The following is an 18,187-nucleotide window of genomic DNA, read 5'->3' as shown; positions in this document are numbered from 1 at the left end:
TGTTAGTGAACAAAGTCCTTGACTTCCCCATTATCCTGAAAGTAAATCATTCTCCACAGACCTACCGCTTTGAAGTGAGAGGCTGTAGGTCAAAAGGACTCATGACAGTTCTTCCTCCTTAAGGGTTGACATCCCACTTTTTAGCAAAGCCAGGGGAAACAGGAATTAACAAACATGATGTATTTAAGGCAAAAGAACTGCTGTGTCAGCCTCATTTTCAGATCTAAAACGATTTCCTCTTCTACAAAAGAAAAGGCAACAATCAAGCAGGAGATGTCAGAAATAATCCCAGAACTGCCTTACTTACTTTTGACACTTTAGCAGCACAGTGATTTTGCGTGCAAGCTGCAGCGGAAAATTCCAGAGGGCCATCATAGCGAGTTCCACTTGACTCTAGTCCATCCAGCAGGATTTTCTTGAGCACTTGATACTTTGGCTTCTCATCATAAGCTAAGCCATAAACACATGCCAAAAACTTGGATATTTCACCTGCAGAGCATATTTTCATGTTAATTTCACTTGATGTAGACCTAGAACTTCAGAAAGAATTTAATTCGGAAATGGATGCCAATCCTACACTGCCAAACAAGATGATACAATTTCAGCTGAAGACACACTCAAAACACAGAACTGACAGTATCTTGTCTTTTTGAGATGAGAAAAGGAAAAGGGAGACTTGGGTAACCAAGCTAACTCTTTAAGTGCTCTTAAATTGTTATACACGTGCAGTAATTTGTATAGTACCGAAAGCTATTAAGTATTAATCAAAATACTTTATCAACAAATATTGATAGTTCTGTGTAAAATAGAAGTATTTTATATGTGATAGTTCATAATATCCCTTCAAATATTAACTACTTTCAACAACATTATTTTAATCTGCATAGAATAAAATAGCTTTGGGAAAAAAGCAACATTTTTTTTTTACTTCTAATACTTGGACAAATATTGCTTTTGAGATTACATCCCTAAACCAGTCTAACAGCAGCATTATTTTCTTGTCATTACTGAGGGGTTCTAGCAACCTCAAAAATCACTGAATGGGCAGAAATAATGCGATTAAGAAAAAAACGGGGGCGTGGGGGGAATATCAAACTTTTCTTTCAGTTGAAGACCCAAGTGTATCCTAAAACTGGAGTACTACACCAGATAACAGCATCTGGTAAAATCCCAGAAGTAACGATTTACTAAGTATGTATACACATCATGAATATATTTTACGTAATATATGATGCATTCCAATAATTCAAATACATAATGTTATGAAAATAAGTGAATAAAACAAAGATAGTTACTGACCTCTGAAGGAAGTTTGGTGTTTTCCCTGGGTGACTTTTTATTTCAGTGAATGAAGAAACATATGACAAGACGAACTGCCCATTCGTTTGCTTTTTCAAACTCTTCATACTAAGCAATAAACCCTTTGTAGACAGTTGCTATTTCCAGACTAACAGCTACTTCTGTTTCTAAGATAGTCGCCGCTTCCTAAAAACCTCAGATTACATATGGCTAAGATCCCTTGTCACGTTATGGCATGCATCACGGATGAGACTTATTAATACTTTTGTACTACCACACACCGGGGCTGAAAATTTAGCCCTCAATGTCTGTATCATCTAATTAATACTTTTTTTTTTTTATGGGATAATGCAGGAAAGCAGCAGAAAATAAGAGTTCCTGCAATAAAAGCATTAAGTCTCCTGTATCAGTAAGCATCGAGAATCACTTATTGCAGAGTGACCAGCATTCGACAGCATCCAGGAATTTACTTTCTCCCCTTGCCTTCGAGCTAAAAATGCTTTAACTATAATAAGCGTATACATGAAGGGTCTGATCCAGTTCCACTGAAGTTAGAAGTACTAGTTCAGTTAAACTGCACCCTGAATTAACGTGTGTGACATATGATCTAACAATGAGTATTACATAACGACTGTGTTACCAGCTAAATACGGATATTGCAGGCTGAATTCTTCTGTTGAATAGGTATGTATCAGAGTGGTTCACACAGTCTTGATTTCAAGGGGTTGATTCAAGGATGACTTCTGCTTGCGCGCTATAGTTTGCCCCAAGACCAGAGTCCAGTAATACAGCATAGACTCAGGCCTGGTGAGGGCATCTACCTTAAGGTGCAAAAGTCAGCAATTGCATTTAAGATTGTTAAGTTTGTGTTACTTTTACTTTTCTACTGCTTCCCCCAAATAGACTAAGGCATTTAAAGTATTTTTTGTAACAAACTAAAGAGCTATATGGTACATAGTACAAGCACACTTACTACAGCTGCTTCCAGAAGAATCCCATTCCATCACTGAATCTGGGAGCTCATCCATAAGTCTGAAACAACATGAGAGTGCAACAATTTAATGTGGGTTTGGAGCAGGTGATTCTTCATTTGGGATTTAGGAAGACAGCAAGCCTCAATTCCAAAGGGAGTGGACCTCCGGGAGATCTAATGATTCACAGTACTGCTTTTAAAACAAAATCTCCTCTTACCTGCTATATTTTTAACTCGTTGGAGACTGCTGATTTCAGCAAGACCAGGCTTACAGCTAAGATTGCACTTTAACAATAAGGTTTTCTTTGCAAATGTTTTAAGCTTTCCAGAAAGAAAAAGAAAAATGCTTTGAGCTGAAATGGCTTGTTCTGATTTCAGCTTTATGATTAATATTTGTATTTCAGAATTTAAGAACCAGTTCTGGTCTGCCTATTAGTCATTTAGCATCAGGTTCTTTCTGCCACGTAGCTCACGGGCAGCTGGGTGATGGCTGTCAAAATTACAAGCAGGCATGGCAAGGACAAAAGGGGAGAGGAAGGTTAAACGACCTTAAGTCCCATGCGCTTCATAAACTGAAGGGCAGGGCCACACATGTACTTTCTATCTATCCAGAAACAGCAAAGGACACTGGAGCTCAGAATCCCTCATTCCATAAAAGCGTATGAAGTAACACCAACTCTCATCTTTGTGCAGGCATGAACCAGGATGATCTACCACCTGCAGGAACCCGCAGCTGCACAAGCCCCCTTGCCCCAAGCAAGTGAAATCTGTTAGGTCAGTCTAGCTATTAAAACTGTGAAGGGATCCCGTTTTTTTGTTCATTTGTTTAAAGGAGCCATAAAGGTCCACAAATCAGTAACAGATTGTGTTCTCAAGTGCATAAAGTTGGAGTACGTAGGCTAATGCCTTCAATTCAGTAATCTGTTGTTTAGTATCAGAAACAGGGGTTTCAATTTTGGGGAAATGAAACATTTAAACATAAATACTTCCCTGTAGTCTAGCTTAAATTCTAATTCAAACGGAGCCTCTCCTCTAATTATGGCATGGATATTTCTAAACTCAAATATAACAGCAGTCCTTAAGTATCCCCTTAACCAACACCCAAAGACTTGGCACAGCTGCCTCATCGCCCCAGCATCACTGGGAGCAAAGATTAGCACCTTGTAGTGAAGGGATGAGAGGATGAGACAACTGGTGAACAAGAGATTCTCAGTTCCTGCTCTGGCTCCTGCCTTTCAACTGCACCCCAGCTTCCAGGCCCAGGCCCTTCTTCCTCCCCATCACACAGGCCCCATAGCACAGGACTGGCACACTCAGTGATTCAGTTGTGCTGGTAATGTACTTATTAACTTATAAGCAACTGGATACGCACATGGTCTATTTCTGACCTTTGAAAACATTATAGGCACTGAAAATTAAGATAAATAAAAGGGGACGACCTGGGCAAGTTACCTAATACCAAGAATGCAAGCTATTAGACTAATAGGATATTTCTGATAAATGGAATTCGTATAATTTTCTGTGCATTTCCGCTAAGCATCTGTTTACTTGGCCTCCTGAAAACGCTTGCAATCTAAGGGTTAACTGCAAGGGAAGAATTAGTGAAGCAGCTTGATTGATTAAATTGATTTAACATTGAATTGTATAAGTGTTACCTTGCAGGGGGTTGTGTAATGATCAGAACTTCTAAAGGAGAAATATTAAACACAACATACGATGTCAACATTTACAGATGCAATCTGTATTATCCGCAGTCTGCGGGCTAACCTTTTTCTCTGTTGAGAGCCGACGCCACACTGAATTTGCAGATTGATTTCTGTGGATCAGCTATCCCTATTGTGTACCTCTGTTGTGACTTGCCCTACTTAAAAGTTTGCTGCCTCCTCCAATTGTGATGTTACATTTATGGGTAACTACTCCTCTGTATAGCCTTCTACGGGCTACGCTGTACCACATGCAATTAACTCTCTCAAGTCCCAACTGTGAAAGCAGAGAAAGAAAACACTAATACACTGTTGCTTTACTAAGCTCTAAATGAGTCACGTTGGGATAAAGGAAAGATTTTAATCAAGTTCTTTAGTATTTTGGTATTTAATTGTTTGTAGCAGCAGTAGGCTTATATAACGTTAAAAACCTACATAAAAACATCTGAAAAATAGTGTCCTATAGAAAGTTAGATAAATTGAATGCACATGTGGAAAAACTTCCAAGAGGTGTTTGTACTATAGTCTCCACAAAGCACCCGTGGAGTTTAATGGAAACACACAACAACTTTCTGTTTGTGCAGTAATGCCCGCACTAATTCACAAATGTTTTCTTTAAAAAAAAGAGTATTAAAAAAATACACAGCAGACAAAATGACTGTGTATTGTGCATTTGAATTTATCATATCTCTACAGCAGTACACACATAGACATGTGGAAGAGGGTATATATGCACACAGAGTTCACATTTTTAACTGCTTCTACCATCTCTCAGTTAAGGAAAATTGTTTTGGTCTTCTTGTAAGGTGCTATTCTACAGGATGTAAAGCTGTCTTTCTCTGACCTGTTTTGTTAAGTGATGAGGACAATGCAGGGTTCTAGGGTGGTATGTGTGTGCATATGTGTACGTGTGTGTGTTGTTTTATTTTTACTTTGTTTTCGCAGTCTGGACAGCTACAGGGTCCTTCAGATTCTGTTCCCAGGGCAGCTTCCCACATAACCATTGCAGCATGCAGTAGCCAAGGATTTCAAGGTCACCTCGTCTGGATGGGGCTAAAATGGAGGGGGGGGGGGGTAAGAGGAAAAAGAAAAAAAAAAAAAAAAAAGAATAAGAACCTCTTCTTAGGAAATAGAAAAGACTTTGATTGAACTAGTGTTGATGAAATATGAAAAAGCCAAATGGGCAAAGCGTTTTGTTTATTCAGCTGTATTAGACCTAAAACGCCCCGGCATTTGGCCACAGTCCACAGACAGGCAGTGACTTGTTACTGTTGAAGTAAGGGTCAGTTTCCTCACCTCCTCCAACTTCATCCTTCCTCAGTCTGGCCTGTCACATGGACTTGATCCCCATGGCCTCTGACATGATCCAGACAGCCCATAACTGAGTACCAACACTTTCTCAAAGAGCCAAGCAGTAAAACAAAGAAATAAATGTCTGCTGCTAAATTGCTAACACATGTTCCAGGAAGTCCATGGGGTCCACATTGGTCATGCAGGGACCCTGTGAGTGCAGACTAAACACTGATGGCCTTTCCTGTTCTCCTACAGAGCTATTTGAACTTGGAAGATATGACAAAACTGCCATCTAGTGTACAATTTACACACCAGTTGTCTGCTTACAGGAACCACGACCTGTTTGTTTAGAGAGACGCAGCACAAGCTAAAATACACTTGCTGTTTAGCAAGTCCTGTGTAAACTTACTGCTACTGCTTCCACAAAGGAAGTTATTTCAGGAACAACCTACTCTCACTTTGCACGCCCCAAACAGATACACTAATGACAGAATAAAAATACAGTAGATATAATTCAATCAAAAATTAACCCCATCCCCAAATATCTTCTATGCAGAAAAACAGCTAACTGAAGTTAATCTATAGATTGACTTTTCCCAAGAGGAAAAAAAAGTGTAATACTAGTAGAATTGCTATTGCTTGCTGCCATTCAAAGGAAACCAAACCTTAAAAAAATTGAACAAGCACGACTGCTGAAATATTTCTTTGTACGCATTTGACTTGCAGCCTTTGCAAGTCAAGACCACATGGAATCTGCAAAAACAGGAACTGTTAATCACGATTAAAGAAAGAGAGATGTAGAAGTTAAGTTTATGCTTTTCCAAAATGAATTTGCATTTTCCGGGAAGGAAAGAAGATTTCAGATTTGTTCTGTACTTTTTGTCTAGCATAAAAACTAGTAGTTGAGCACAGTGCTGTTAATCCAGCTGTAAACAGATATCATATTTTATGGGCCTTCATTAAATAAATTCCAGAAAGTCGCTCAGCAAACTTATCTTTTAATTTAAAAAGTCATCTGCTAAAAGCTACGGTGCCAACACATCATAACTGTTTCTTGTTACTGTACACACATTATTGTAAAAGCAGAAGATTAGTTCTTATACAGTCTCTATCTTAACTGCTATTAGACTATGGGATTATTAAAGGCCCTTCAATCTAACAGAATGCTACACTATCCCTTGGGTGCTGTTTATTTTCTGCACTAGATTCAGCAACGTCCTAATGCAAGACTTGGCTCTCATATTAAAATAAAAACACAATCTCTACCACTTGCTGTTCTGTAGTGATTTCTTCAGCCATAAATCTCCTGTTAACTGTGGAACAATTCCATTCATGCACATGTGTTCACAACTCTTTTTCCATTATAGCAATTCCAGATTATAACCATATAAGACAGAATTTTTGATTGCAGATCCTCTAATTTTCACACAATGCTTTTTTGGCACCTGTTTGTGTACGATGGGCTACAGAAAGCAGCCTTTTGAGAAAAACTGCCAAAATTACAACGGACCACTTCTTTCACTGAGGGACTAATTGATATGAATCTGTAAATAAGCTAAGTCAATTAGATTTCAGAAGCTAACCTAAGGTAAGTCGTTTTCTGACAAAACAGTCCCCGGAGAGTAAAGTTTACTTCACCGTTAACAGTTTGGCCATGACTAATTACCTTCTCACTCACCCGCAGATCTTCGAGCCATTTCCTGACTAACGCCAGGGCAAAGCCCTCACAAACAGGGAGATGTGCGCAAGTAAGACTTTACTAATACCTTCCTAAAGCCACAGTAGTCAGCTGGGGGAAGGGGAAGTACATGCAACTATGCCATACATCACTGAAAAATAAAAGGGGAAATGTTTTACAGAGAGATGGTGAACTCCTCTATCACTGTATCTCCCAGGTCACTGCAAGCGTTACTACATAAAGACATTTACATGTGGTTTTCATAGAACCACATGAAAATGTCAACATTTGATTACTTGACTGTACTAACTTATTCTTTCTCTCTACTCCTTTGTCAGCTCAGTATTAGAGATGCTAACTTCCTCAACTTTTAAAATCATTTAGATCCTTATAAAAAATATTAACTACTCTTTAATGAATTATTATTATCTATGCACAACGGAATAATTAGATTTTCACCCCAAACGAAGCACTAATACATAGATTTCAAGTATATGTTTACCTGCAAAGGTAAGTCTGCTAATACAATTGGAAGTTACAAGAATTCTTGATGAACATCAACTGAGAGAAGTCAATCTGTTTTCATCTTAAATGCGATAGCCATGCAAAAATAAAACAATTCTGCTTGAGAACACGTCACTGTTACAAGAGCATACATTCAAAATAGTACTGATTTAAATCAAATTCTTTTACTTTTCTGTAGACTAAAAACTTAGGGTTTTTTTTTTTCTTTCTTTTTAATGGATATTTGATTTCTGCTTCTTGATTAACCAGAAATATTTTTATTTTAGTCTCATACGAAATACTATTTAAGGGGAACATGTTGGCAATATTTTATTTCACAATATTTTTAATAGTTTATTTTTTTAATTTGAAGATTTAAGGCCTGATTCTGTCCTCACTCCTGCCAAGATGAATAGGGAACAACTCCATTGAAGTTAATGAATTAACAACCACATCAATGAAATCAGTCAGGCCATAACAAGTTTTATATACACCACAAACACATACTCAACACGCAGGCACAGGGTTCAACGATAACTCAGAATAACATAACTGAAGCAATTCACTCTGAGACAAAAATATATTATGTATCTCTGCATACTGGCTTTGGCAGCTATCTGAGCCCTAATTTATATTCAGATTACTATTTCAAAATACATCATAAATGATATCACACTGGCCACAATACGGTCTTAAAACTACACTGCTCCCAAGGACTCATCCGAAACCCATGTAAGCATGAGTTTTCCTCTACGGCCCTTATTAAGCTAACTTTCTCAAGCCTTTTGTACAGATGTTGAAGGCTAACGAGTGACAGATGAAACGTTCTTCTATTGTTTTTAATTAGCACTGTTACATTATAATTTCTTTAGATTGGAAGCTTTTCATAAAAATGATCATTTTAGTGGCTCGTATTGCATCTACATGCAGTGGAACCTCCAATTCTCACTGGCATTACAGCATACAAATTCATGTTAATTCACAAACAAATATAACTCATACCATATCCATTAATCCAAAAGCCCATAAAGGAAAGGAGTGCTAACATGACCATCGAGAATATAATTATGTTAAAAATGTATCATCACAATGTTTTAATAAATGAACTAGAAGTGGATATAACTTAACTCAAGGTTGAGATGATAAAAAAACAGACAAATATAAGACTTGTCAAAAATCAGTGCCTATATTAGGGGCAGGAGAAAAGAATAGACTAAAAAAAAAAAAAGCTAATAATGAAATATTGCTTCCCCAAAGTACTGGTCAGCCCGGGGAGTTCACTGCAGCAGGATAGTGACTAACTGAATAGAGTGGGTGGCTACAGAAAGAAGGTTAAATATAGTTAAAATTTACAAAAAATTTTAAAGCTTGGAGGCCATTCTGTACAGTTATCCAGTCTCAGGCAGGGCAACTGCCAGCAGGAGCCGGGAACGATCTCTCCTCCCCTCATGTACAGCTCTGCGCTGTTAGCTTGGCACGGTTCTGAAGTACTCACTGACAATAACCACCACCACGGAATGCTGGAGAGAAAAATCCAGCGCAAACGTGGTGTTACCACAACTGGACTACGACTCTTCCAGAGAACTCAGTCTGGGACACGGCAACAAGTGGCTTTTCCCGTGCCAGCTATGGTGTCTCTCATAAACTCAGACCCTACAGCTATACGCTCAACTGGTCGTAGGGCAATGACCTAATCCTACGGCAGAGCTGACAGGAGCTCCCGCAGTTGTTCACAAGGAGGATACAACCGTGACTCCCCAGCACTGACCTCGCCTTGGGCGGGCACAGAGGTGCCATGCTGACAATATTTGCCTCACAGTCCTGAGGGCTCATTTCCTCTCAAACGCAGCATCAAAACTGGTGACCAGCCCACACATCTGCACTGTCCTGTCAGTCACAGGATGCAGTCCCAGTACAGTAGTTGGATAACTGGCTTTAAGACACACAAAAGCAGCAACACTACTGCCACTGTCCTGCTGTGGCCAAGCTCCTGAGCACGCTGCGAGCCAGCAGGTCCTGCAGGCCAGAAGTCCCCAAACCGCAATCCTCAAACCTCTTCAAAATAGCAGAGCCATCCTGCACAATCACAACACCCTAATGTGCAGAAACGTGCACAGCAACCTCCAAACAGTTACACGTGTCCACTGACCAGCAGGATCTAACTGCAGAGTCTCCTTGTTTTCGCACTTGCTCTGCTGCATCCATAATAGAAGAGTGCAGCCAGCAGCAGGATTCTCCTCTAAACATGGACAGAGAGTGAATAATCATCACGACTGGTGGAATGGGATGTGCTGAAAGGAAGAGGGCTCGGGTCTTGATTTGGTGGGGAGAAGTTTATGTAGTGGGAAGGTTGGAAGATGCAAGGGAACTTCACCACGAGATCTGGGTGGCAGATAAAATGGTGGTGGCAAGAGGTGCAGGTACCTGGTCAGAAGTAAAAGGTTCCAAGCTGGCAGTAAGGAGAACGTGTGGCAGGAGAGTGGGGACAGAAGTTTTACTCTTCTTTCACATCTGTGTGGCAGAAAAAAATCACAAAGGTAAGGGGCTGACAAGCAGCTGTGGGGTTCACTAACTTTTTGAATTCCTGGTGTAGAGAACGAGAACCAAAATTAAACAATAAATTCCCAGCCACACTCATCAGTTGTGCTATAAAGTTGTGATGCTCATCATCTTATTTTTGCTGCTTCTGGACATTCTTGGCAGGACAGAATAAGCTTACAGAGGTGGTTATAGGAACCTATTCAATCTTCTCCTTGCTAAAGCCCAACTCTTCTTTCGCTTACAACAACCTCCTGCTCTCTCTTCTGCTGGGCACACATTTCTAATACAACACTCAGAAATTAAAACATCTTTCTATTTATTTCACACTGCAAAGTCCCACCCATTTTTCACCAGATCGGTTATGTTTTTCTTTTATTTTTAGGATTTACAGTTTGTCCTGCACACAGTCTTTGGGAAACACATACCAAACTGCAGCAAATCAATAATTCATTTGACCAACAAAAAAAATCCAGCAGGCTCCCTCTGGATCCTTACTATACATGGACAGATGCCAAATAAACCTCTTGATCCAGAGCCATTTAGAGCTCTGTTCTCTGGAAGCTATGCGGGCTTAGAAAGAGTATGTTTCCAGGCATAGGTGTTTATATTCTTGCACATCCTGCATATATTCTAGTCAACCACTGCACGTAAAAGAAAAGGAAAAATGGACAAGCATTGAGCTATGTTTTTAACATCAAACAACAACAGTTCTGTCAGACCAGTGGGGAAAATAAGAACAAGAACTTGGAGCTTTCCCTACAATCAGCCCGATGCCTTCGTTGCCCTATACAAACACACTGCACAAGCAATGAGACAGACCTCAAGGAGCGCATGCTGCAATAACCCTATGTGTGGCCCACAAAGAACTGGCTAAAATACGGCATCAAACATAGCTCCAACTGCCTTCCCTAACACAGGACATGAAAATAAAAACATTTTTGCTCAATGAAACCAGACAAAACTTATTCACCAGCTACAAAAAAAAGTGACAACCAGTGGGCCCGACTGAGGCAAATGTCATCAGACACTTTACGTATCCAGAAGCTTGTCAAAAGTCATCACTACTGTCTTTAAGCAGCTTTTACTATTCTAGATGTAGATACAAGTCCTGGAAGGATTTCAGCTGGTACTCTACCTAGTGGGAGAGATGGCAGAACTGCTATAAGGTACTTTGAAACATTGTTAAACGGAAGAGGGGAGTTATCTTGAAATCTATGACAAACACAAATATATGCTGGAGAGAATTCAACATAGACAGTTCATACTCTTACGTTCATCAATGATAGCAAATTAAAACTGGTCTTACGCACTCAATGCACAGGACTGGAGTATTTAAAAAAAACTCAATATGTTAAGCGCAGTATATCTCCAGAGAAATTAGGTATTGACTGCACGCCTCAGTGAGTAGAAAATCTACAAAAATCCATAAGGAGGCATTGATCCAAATATTACTTTTTAACACTAACTATGTAACAATTTTTTAAACATACACTGGGTGCAGATATAATTCTCTTTAATTATCAATCAACAAACAAAGGTAATACTGTTTATACAGTATGGTCTTTAAAAACTAATATAATGAATACACTCAAAACTATGCAAAAACTAACAATGCAGTTGTGCCATATCAAATTTGCATCAAACCAGAAATGTTTTAAATGTAAAAAGCCTACACGCTGGTTGCAATGAGATCCAGCCACCAAATACAGGAATGCTGATGATGTGGGTCAGATCCTGTACCAAAGCCGAACTTGGGCCCTGACTTGGTTCAAAGTGCACTCTAGACATAGCAAAACTAAAGATAAAACCAGCATGAAGAGCTGAGGCACCAGGCAGGGCAGCTGCTCCCAGCCTTTCCCAGCTCAGGGGGAATTCCTTTTCAATTCCAGCACAAAGTCAGAGCCACCGGCACCATCAGTACACAGTGGCACGCACTAAACTAACTTGTTTGAAGGCAACGATTCGCCATCAGCTGCCACAGAAACGGCACATCCAACTCAGCCCTTAGCAGAGGCTGTCAGAAGAATATGGACTAATTCTACCACCCAAAAGCGTTACCATGCAGTGGGCACTGGTAGGAAACTTTCTGGATCTCAGTGGACTGTGCAACTTCTCCATCTGACGAACTCCGTGGAGAGCTTGGGGAATAAACAGGCATGCAGCTGGGTTAAACTCTTGATTCAACTAGGGAACACCGGTGTTGATTTAAATTAGCGGAAAGTGGTTACATTTGATTGGCCTTATTGAAGGAGGTTGTCAGCTTCAAGCATTGCCGAGAGGTGCTTTTGAAAGCAACAGATTCATAATTTTGTTTTAAGTTTCAGCATATACCTCAAATTGCTGTATATATTCAGGTAGCTACTTTATGAGCAAGTCAAAATGTTCTCATTTGTCTAACTCAATACAGCAACTGGTACTATTCAGGGGTTTTGAGGTATTTATGTTGCTACGTACATTCAGGAAATGCCTTCTGGAAAGGATCTCATTTATATAAAATAATATTTAAAAGTTAGAACTATATTCCAAGAGCATTAAAATAAAAAAAATACTCCATTCGGAAGAAATGGGTAACACCAGAATGAAGGCCATCCACGCAGCTTTAACTTGCCAATAGTGAAGCAGTCTTTAAACACCTTTCAGAAGAACACTCCACCTCACTTGGTACATGAGACTGCGCTGAGACTCAATCACGAGTCAGGAGCACAGGAGATTGCTGAGCAAAGCAGCCCTTTGTCCCATCTATTGGAAGTCTTTCAGCATCCTGAAACATCTCCGCAACTCTAAACCTCACAACAAGAGATGAGATGAGGGAAACCAGTTGCTATGTTCTGCCATCGGGACCAGTGCAATCTCTGACAGAAGTCACTGCAGATGCGTATTTTCCCTAGGATGTTGAGAGACCTGCTGCAAATGGGAAACTCTGGTAATTTGACCTTAATGGATTCAGGCTGTTAGAAGGTCAGAGCTGAGGAATTCAATGTCAATCGTTTGGATTCTCTGCAACATACCAGACACCACATCATGTTCTGCAGGCTTTTCCAGCAGGAGCCTCAGAAAAATCTACGGATTTTCTGTTTGCAGCTATTAACAAGCAAAAAAGTTTCAAGTGTAAGATGGGGATAAGCTCCCTCAAACTATCTTTCTGAATATTTTCTTTTCTGGAGTCCTCTGCTTTTCACCAATTCTACCATAGCTTTAGCTACTTGAGGGGGTAATCTAACCCACAGACTGCAAAAGACAACAACTTAACTCACACTTGCACGTGCACACCTTTTGCCACTCACGTCTGTAAAAATTCCGTGTCCTGTAACCACATACCCATCAACAGACACCTGTCCACTACACAAACTAGCTGCTATAACTACCCAACCACCAAATCCCAAGCACTCCAGCTTCCACCTATTCTTCAAACAGCGTACACAGCCACACTAGTACACACTACCAGGAAAAACAGCCAGAGTCAGATTTCCAGAAAATGCACTGTATGCTTGGGAGTGCTAGAAGAGTCTGAAACAGACGCCCTCTTCACCACAAAATATTTTTTAGCAGGTGAAATTGTGCAATTGTCTTAGCAGCAAATACTTGACAGTCTTATTTCATTTTTCCTAATGACCAGAGTTAAACGATTGCAGGTTTTAACAGCACTGGCAAATTATCAAGACCCTCTACATTACATGGTCAATGGTCCTTTTAATAGAAAAAGCAATAATATACAGTTGTTTGTGCCAACTAAAACTCGTTAGAAAGTATTAGTTTAAGGTAACAGTTCAGCAGCTATTAACAAGCACAAATTTCTACAGTTATCGCTTGTGACACTATGATCCTAGCAAAGCTGGCAGCAGAAAACCATTCCTTTTGTTTTAGAAGATCTTGGGGGTGGGGGAGAATAGGGGAAAGCAAAGTTAACAAAAACACTGTTTCGTAGCAAGAGTCAAAGTTTTTCAATAATCACAATTTTTTTCACTAGCATAACATTAGAATTGACTTTTTGTCTTGCTGACATAGCAACTAAGAAAGTTGTGTTGCATTGACCATATTGATTGTGAACAATGCAGCCATCAGTGGGACTTTGCACCATATATTTTCAATATTGACCTCCCATTCCCTTTTCCATGGCTCTGTGGGTCTGCTATTGGATTTGGACTGCAGTGTAATAAACAGCTAAGGTTTAATTAATGGTAAATGAATACAAGACATAGGTTATGACTTTAACTAATTAGGGAATTGTTGAATTAAGTCTGCCTTGGAATGCAAGGCAGTACAATCAATATCCAATAAAAGGACTATGTATGTAATTTACCTGCAAATGTGTTTCCAATACCATCAAAGTGAGTTTAAATAAGTAAGATATATGAAAGGCTACTGGAAAAAGATTTCAAAAAGTTAACACTTTATGGCTTCAGAAAAGGTTTTTCTCCTTGCAGAAGGAATGTCATCTTGAAACATCCTCTCATAATGCAGATGGTGACACTGACACACAGCTCTCCCTAAAGGACAGTGCAGACTCGAAACGTTTTTCCTTGACAATCCAACATTAGCAAATATTGCCTCTGCTTCTACAGAGTATAGCAAACACAAACCAGTACTCCCAACATGAACCAATTAAGTTTAATGGCAAGCTCTTAGGGCATCTTGGTCCACCTTCCAGTACCATACATGCAGCAGCCTTTCTGTTTCAACTGAGCGGCTCCCTTTCCCACACCAGCCATGGAGAAGAGTTCCAGGTACAAGAAGAGGTCACCACACAAGGGTGTGATCAACCCTGAGCAATCCCCAAGACTACTTCTATTGTATACATCAGCTCACACAGCCTGATTACTCATTCTGTAATCACTCCTCTGAAATAAAAAAAAAAGAAACCTACCTACTCCCTTGTGGGCATCTACGCTGGTAAACTCTATTGTCCCATTATGGCCCTTCCTAGGATTTTCCTGATACTGTTTGTGGTTCCCATTGGGACAATATCTGTAGGAAAGTCCATAATCTGCAAGATAAACCTGGAAGACATGAACAGACAAATGAATAATGCTTTTGTCCTTTGAAAGTATAACCTTTATAATTAAGTCTTAAGAAACTGATAGGTTAAGGACAGCCTTAGATCTAAATTTTATTAAACCAAATGGTGCCGCAGGATAAAATATGTACAACTGGGGGCTATAACAGCTGCCCTCCCCATTTAAATCCTTCCACTACTATACTCTTATCTTATTTCAGAGTCGAGCAGAATTTCAGTCTTTTTATTTTGTTCCTAAGCTCTCTCCTCTCCAGGTGGGCATCTAGACATCATAAACCGCAATATGCCTTTTATGTATCCTCATGTTGCTTATGGGACCCCTTCCCCTCCTTACTTAAACAAGCACATACACACCCGTGTTCAAGTTTCCCGTCAGCCAAGACTACAATTTCATAAGCGCAGTGCAACTTAAAAGCCAGAAGTGAGAGACAGCAGCTTCCCCCAGCCAGACTGGACACAGGGCTCCATTGCTAAGAGAGACCGTGACCACAGGGCTGCTGGGCATTAGCCTAACTGTAGGCTCTTCTTTTTGAATATTACTGTCAGTAAGTCCATACTGGCAACAACTATTTAAACATAAAGCGTAAGATAAAGCAAAGCAAAACAAACTAGCTCCCCCCCAACCCAGAAAGCACTCTTAGTAAATCACTCCTGAATTTATAATAAATTTTAAAAAGGCATAGAGCCAGACTTCACTCTGAGTTACTCTGAAGCAAATCCATGATGCTAAAAGAGTTGAAGAGAAAAAATTTTCGGCCCCCACCGTGTATATTGCAGCAAGCTCATGCATTCTGCCGCACTCACCTTTCCATTCTGACACAGGTAACTATTTTTTTTCCCCCCAAGATCCTTCCCTATAGCTACCTAAATAACCAGAGGGAGGAAGTTGCTCAGTTCTGAATGATGTATCTGGGAGATGCACTTGCATATTCTTGGGACTTAACTGTGGAAGTATTAACTGACTTTAAACTTAGTCTTGCTCGCTTTTATGGTATTTGAAGTTGAAAACAGAACAGCTCAGGACAGCTGAATTGTACTTTCTGTGCCTCTATTTCTCTATAGGCATAGCACGCGCAGTACTGCACCCATGTCAATTCTGACACTCACATAATTTAGATTAAGGGCACGAGTCCAGTCTATGAAGTTCAGATTAAAATGTTCAATCCTCCAGCAGGGGTGGACTTAATACATGCACATGGTCAATTACCGCAGCACAGCTGACAAGCAGTAACTTGTTGAAAGCAGCTGGAATTTAATCACAGTCTGTCCACCCTACAATATCCCATAGGTTATTTTCTCACTCTGTCATTTTCACACTCCCACCTGGCCTTTGCCCCTTACATTGACCAGTTCTCACATTAGGCAATTGCTTTTTTTATAAATATCCAAGTATGGTACTTTCACTTTTAAAAAGAAAAAACACAAAAGCTACAGACTGCTATTATATTGCCAACAGAACTGATCTCTGGGGCAAAAGCTAAATCATCTGAAGGCATATAGAGATCATTTCTACTAAATCACATTATATTATATTATAAAGAAAAACGTTTTCTTATTCAAATCTTAGTTTTGTTTCCTCTTTAGCTAAAAAATAGTTTATCCTGTAAAAGTCTAAAATAAACTCTTCTGGTGCCCACTTGTAATTTAATTATGTCGCTCCCGGTAGAGGAAAAACAAACAAACAAAAAACCCTCAAGAAAACTTAACGCATTATTTTGTAGCACATTCTGTTGAACCACTGATTCCTGTTTGTGCTCCAGGCAGCTTCAAATCCTGGGATGGCTGGTCTCTTGGTTTTACTGTTTCTGCTGCAGGATCTGTGCTCATTTGGAGCGTGTAAGCTGGGACGCAGCACTCACTTCCCGCAGGGTGATGGCTTTTAAGATTACCGATGATGTTTTTCACCTGACAGACTATACAGACCGTGATACAAGATTAAAGACCGTAGGCACGTTTAGAAAATCTGGGACGAGGCATAAACTTTGTTGGGTTGACCGATTTGATTTTCTCCTGCATCCGTTCTCCAGCGTATTCCTGATGCTCTGGTACCTGTCCTAATTGAGCCCACAGTCAGTGTGAGAGAACCAATTTAAACAACCCTAATATCAAGTTTTGCGAGACTTCCGCATCCTTTGTGGGCTGGGAAGGAGAGACTAGGCTAGAAGGTGTACCCTTCCCAGGCTAAGTGGTACATTTTGGATTTTGCTTGACTATAGGTTTTTGACATGCACAGTTCACCAGATACAATAAAATTAAGTACAGAGCAGATTTCAACCTCTAAAAATTCAAAAATTCAAGCTATGACTTATATTAAAATGAGACTTTAACTATTAGAAAAAACAATACAAGAAAAGGATCTCTGCCAGCTTTCTGGTTCTGTCTGGGCTCAGAACACTAGCTTACGTGATAGACTCTTCCATGTGGCAGCCCAGCCTTTGAGGTCTTTCAGTCTATCTTAACAACAGGGCTTCTAGAAAGTAGCCACAAATATTTGCTTGTCAAACTTGAACTATGTAAAAAAGTTACTAGTTTTCCTAAAGATAAATCACAATAACTATGCGCTCTTAGTCCATTTTTAAGCAAAAGATTTGCTTAAAATACCTTCAGCAGTACTATCAGCAAAGCAGTTTTAAATTTATACTGAGAAACTCCTGTAAAAGTGAGAAGTAGCTTTAGGTTATCCTACCCCGACTGATGATAGCAAGGCCTGGAAACCAAGAAGCAGTCACTTCTCAAAGCCACTCACATACAATTGCAACAACATCTACGATCACGCCACAGTTTGCTCCAGAAGTTGGTAATGAGTGTCATTATTCAGCTTACATCTAGCTGAGCCATTTATGACTTCCATAACTTTCACATCCAATTTTTTTTTCCCCACAAACATGCACTGACGGTAGCCTCTCAAGCCAAAGCTTCTTGGCCACCAACAAAAATCAGTCTTCAGCTTGTACAAAACTGGCAATGCACTGTTACAACCTTGCCACAACCATTATCAGAATGACTACATTATTTTAAATTACCATTAATTTCATTTCATCAATTCTCATTATAACCCTTTCATCATTAAAAAGATATATAGTTTTTTATAGCTAATTGTCACTTTTTGACAATGTAAGATAGCGTGCCATTCCAAATTTGCTCAGAACATGGTGGGTAGGGGAGTTAACAAATTTGTAGGT

General features: G+C 39.7%; 1 protein-coding gene across 2 annotated transcripts in view; it reads right to left on the bottom strand.

The window, feature by feature from the left end:
* Positions 1-18,187, bottom strand: part of VRK2 (VRK serine/threonine kinase 2) — a 45,894-nt gene that overhangs the window by 7,882 nt on the left and 19,825 nt on the right. For both annotated transcript variants that reach the window (XM_082481544.1, XM_082481543.1), the window contains exons 7-10: positions 14,856-14,988; positions 4,908-5,028; positions 2,273-2,331; positions 308-489 (exon numbers count right to left, since the gene is read on the bottom strand). In XM_082481544.1, coding sequence (XP_082337670.1) covers positions 308-489; positions 2,273-2,331; positions 4,908-5,028; positions 14,856-14,988 — 495 coding nt within the window. The remainder of the gene's footprint in view (positions 1-307; positions 490-2,272; positions 2,332-4,907; positions 5,029-14,855; positions 14,989-18,187) is intronic.

Source organism: Vanellus vanellus, assembly GCF_965231255.1.
Source record: "Vanellus vanellus genome assembly, chromosome: 3".
Lineage (NCBI taxonomy): Eukaryota > Metazoa > Chordata > Aves > Charadriiformes > Charadriidae > Vanellus > Vanellus vanellus.
Note: the sequence above shows the minus strand (reverse complement) of the source record. Positions and strands in the feature narration are given on the sequence as shown.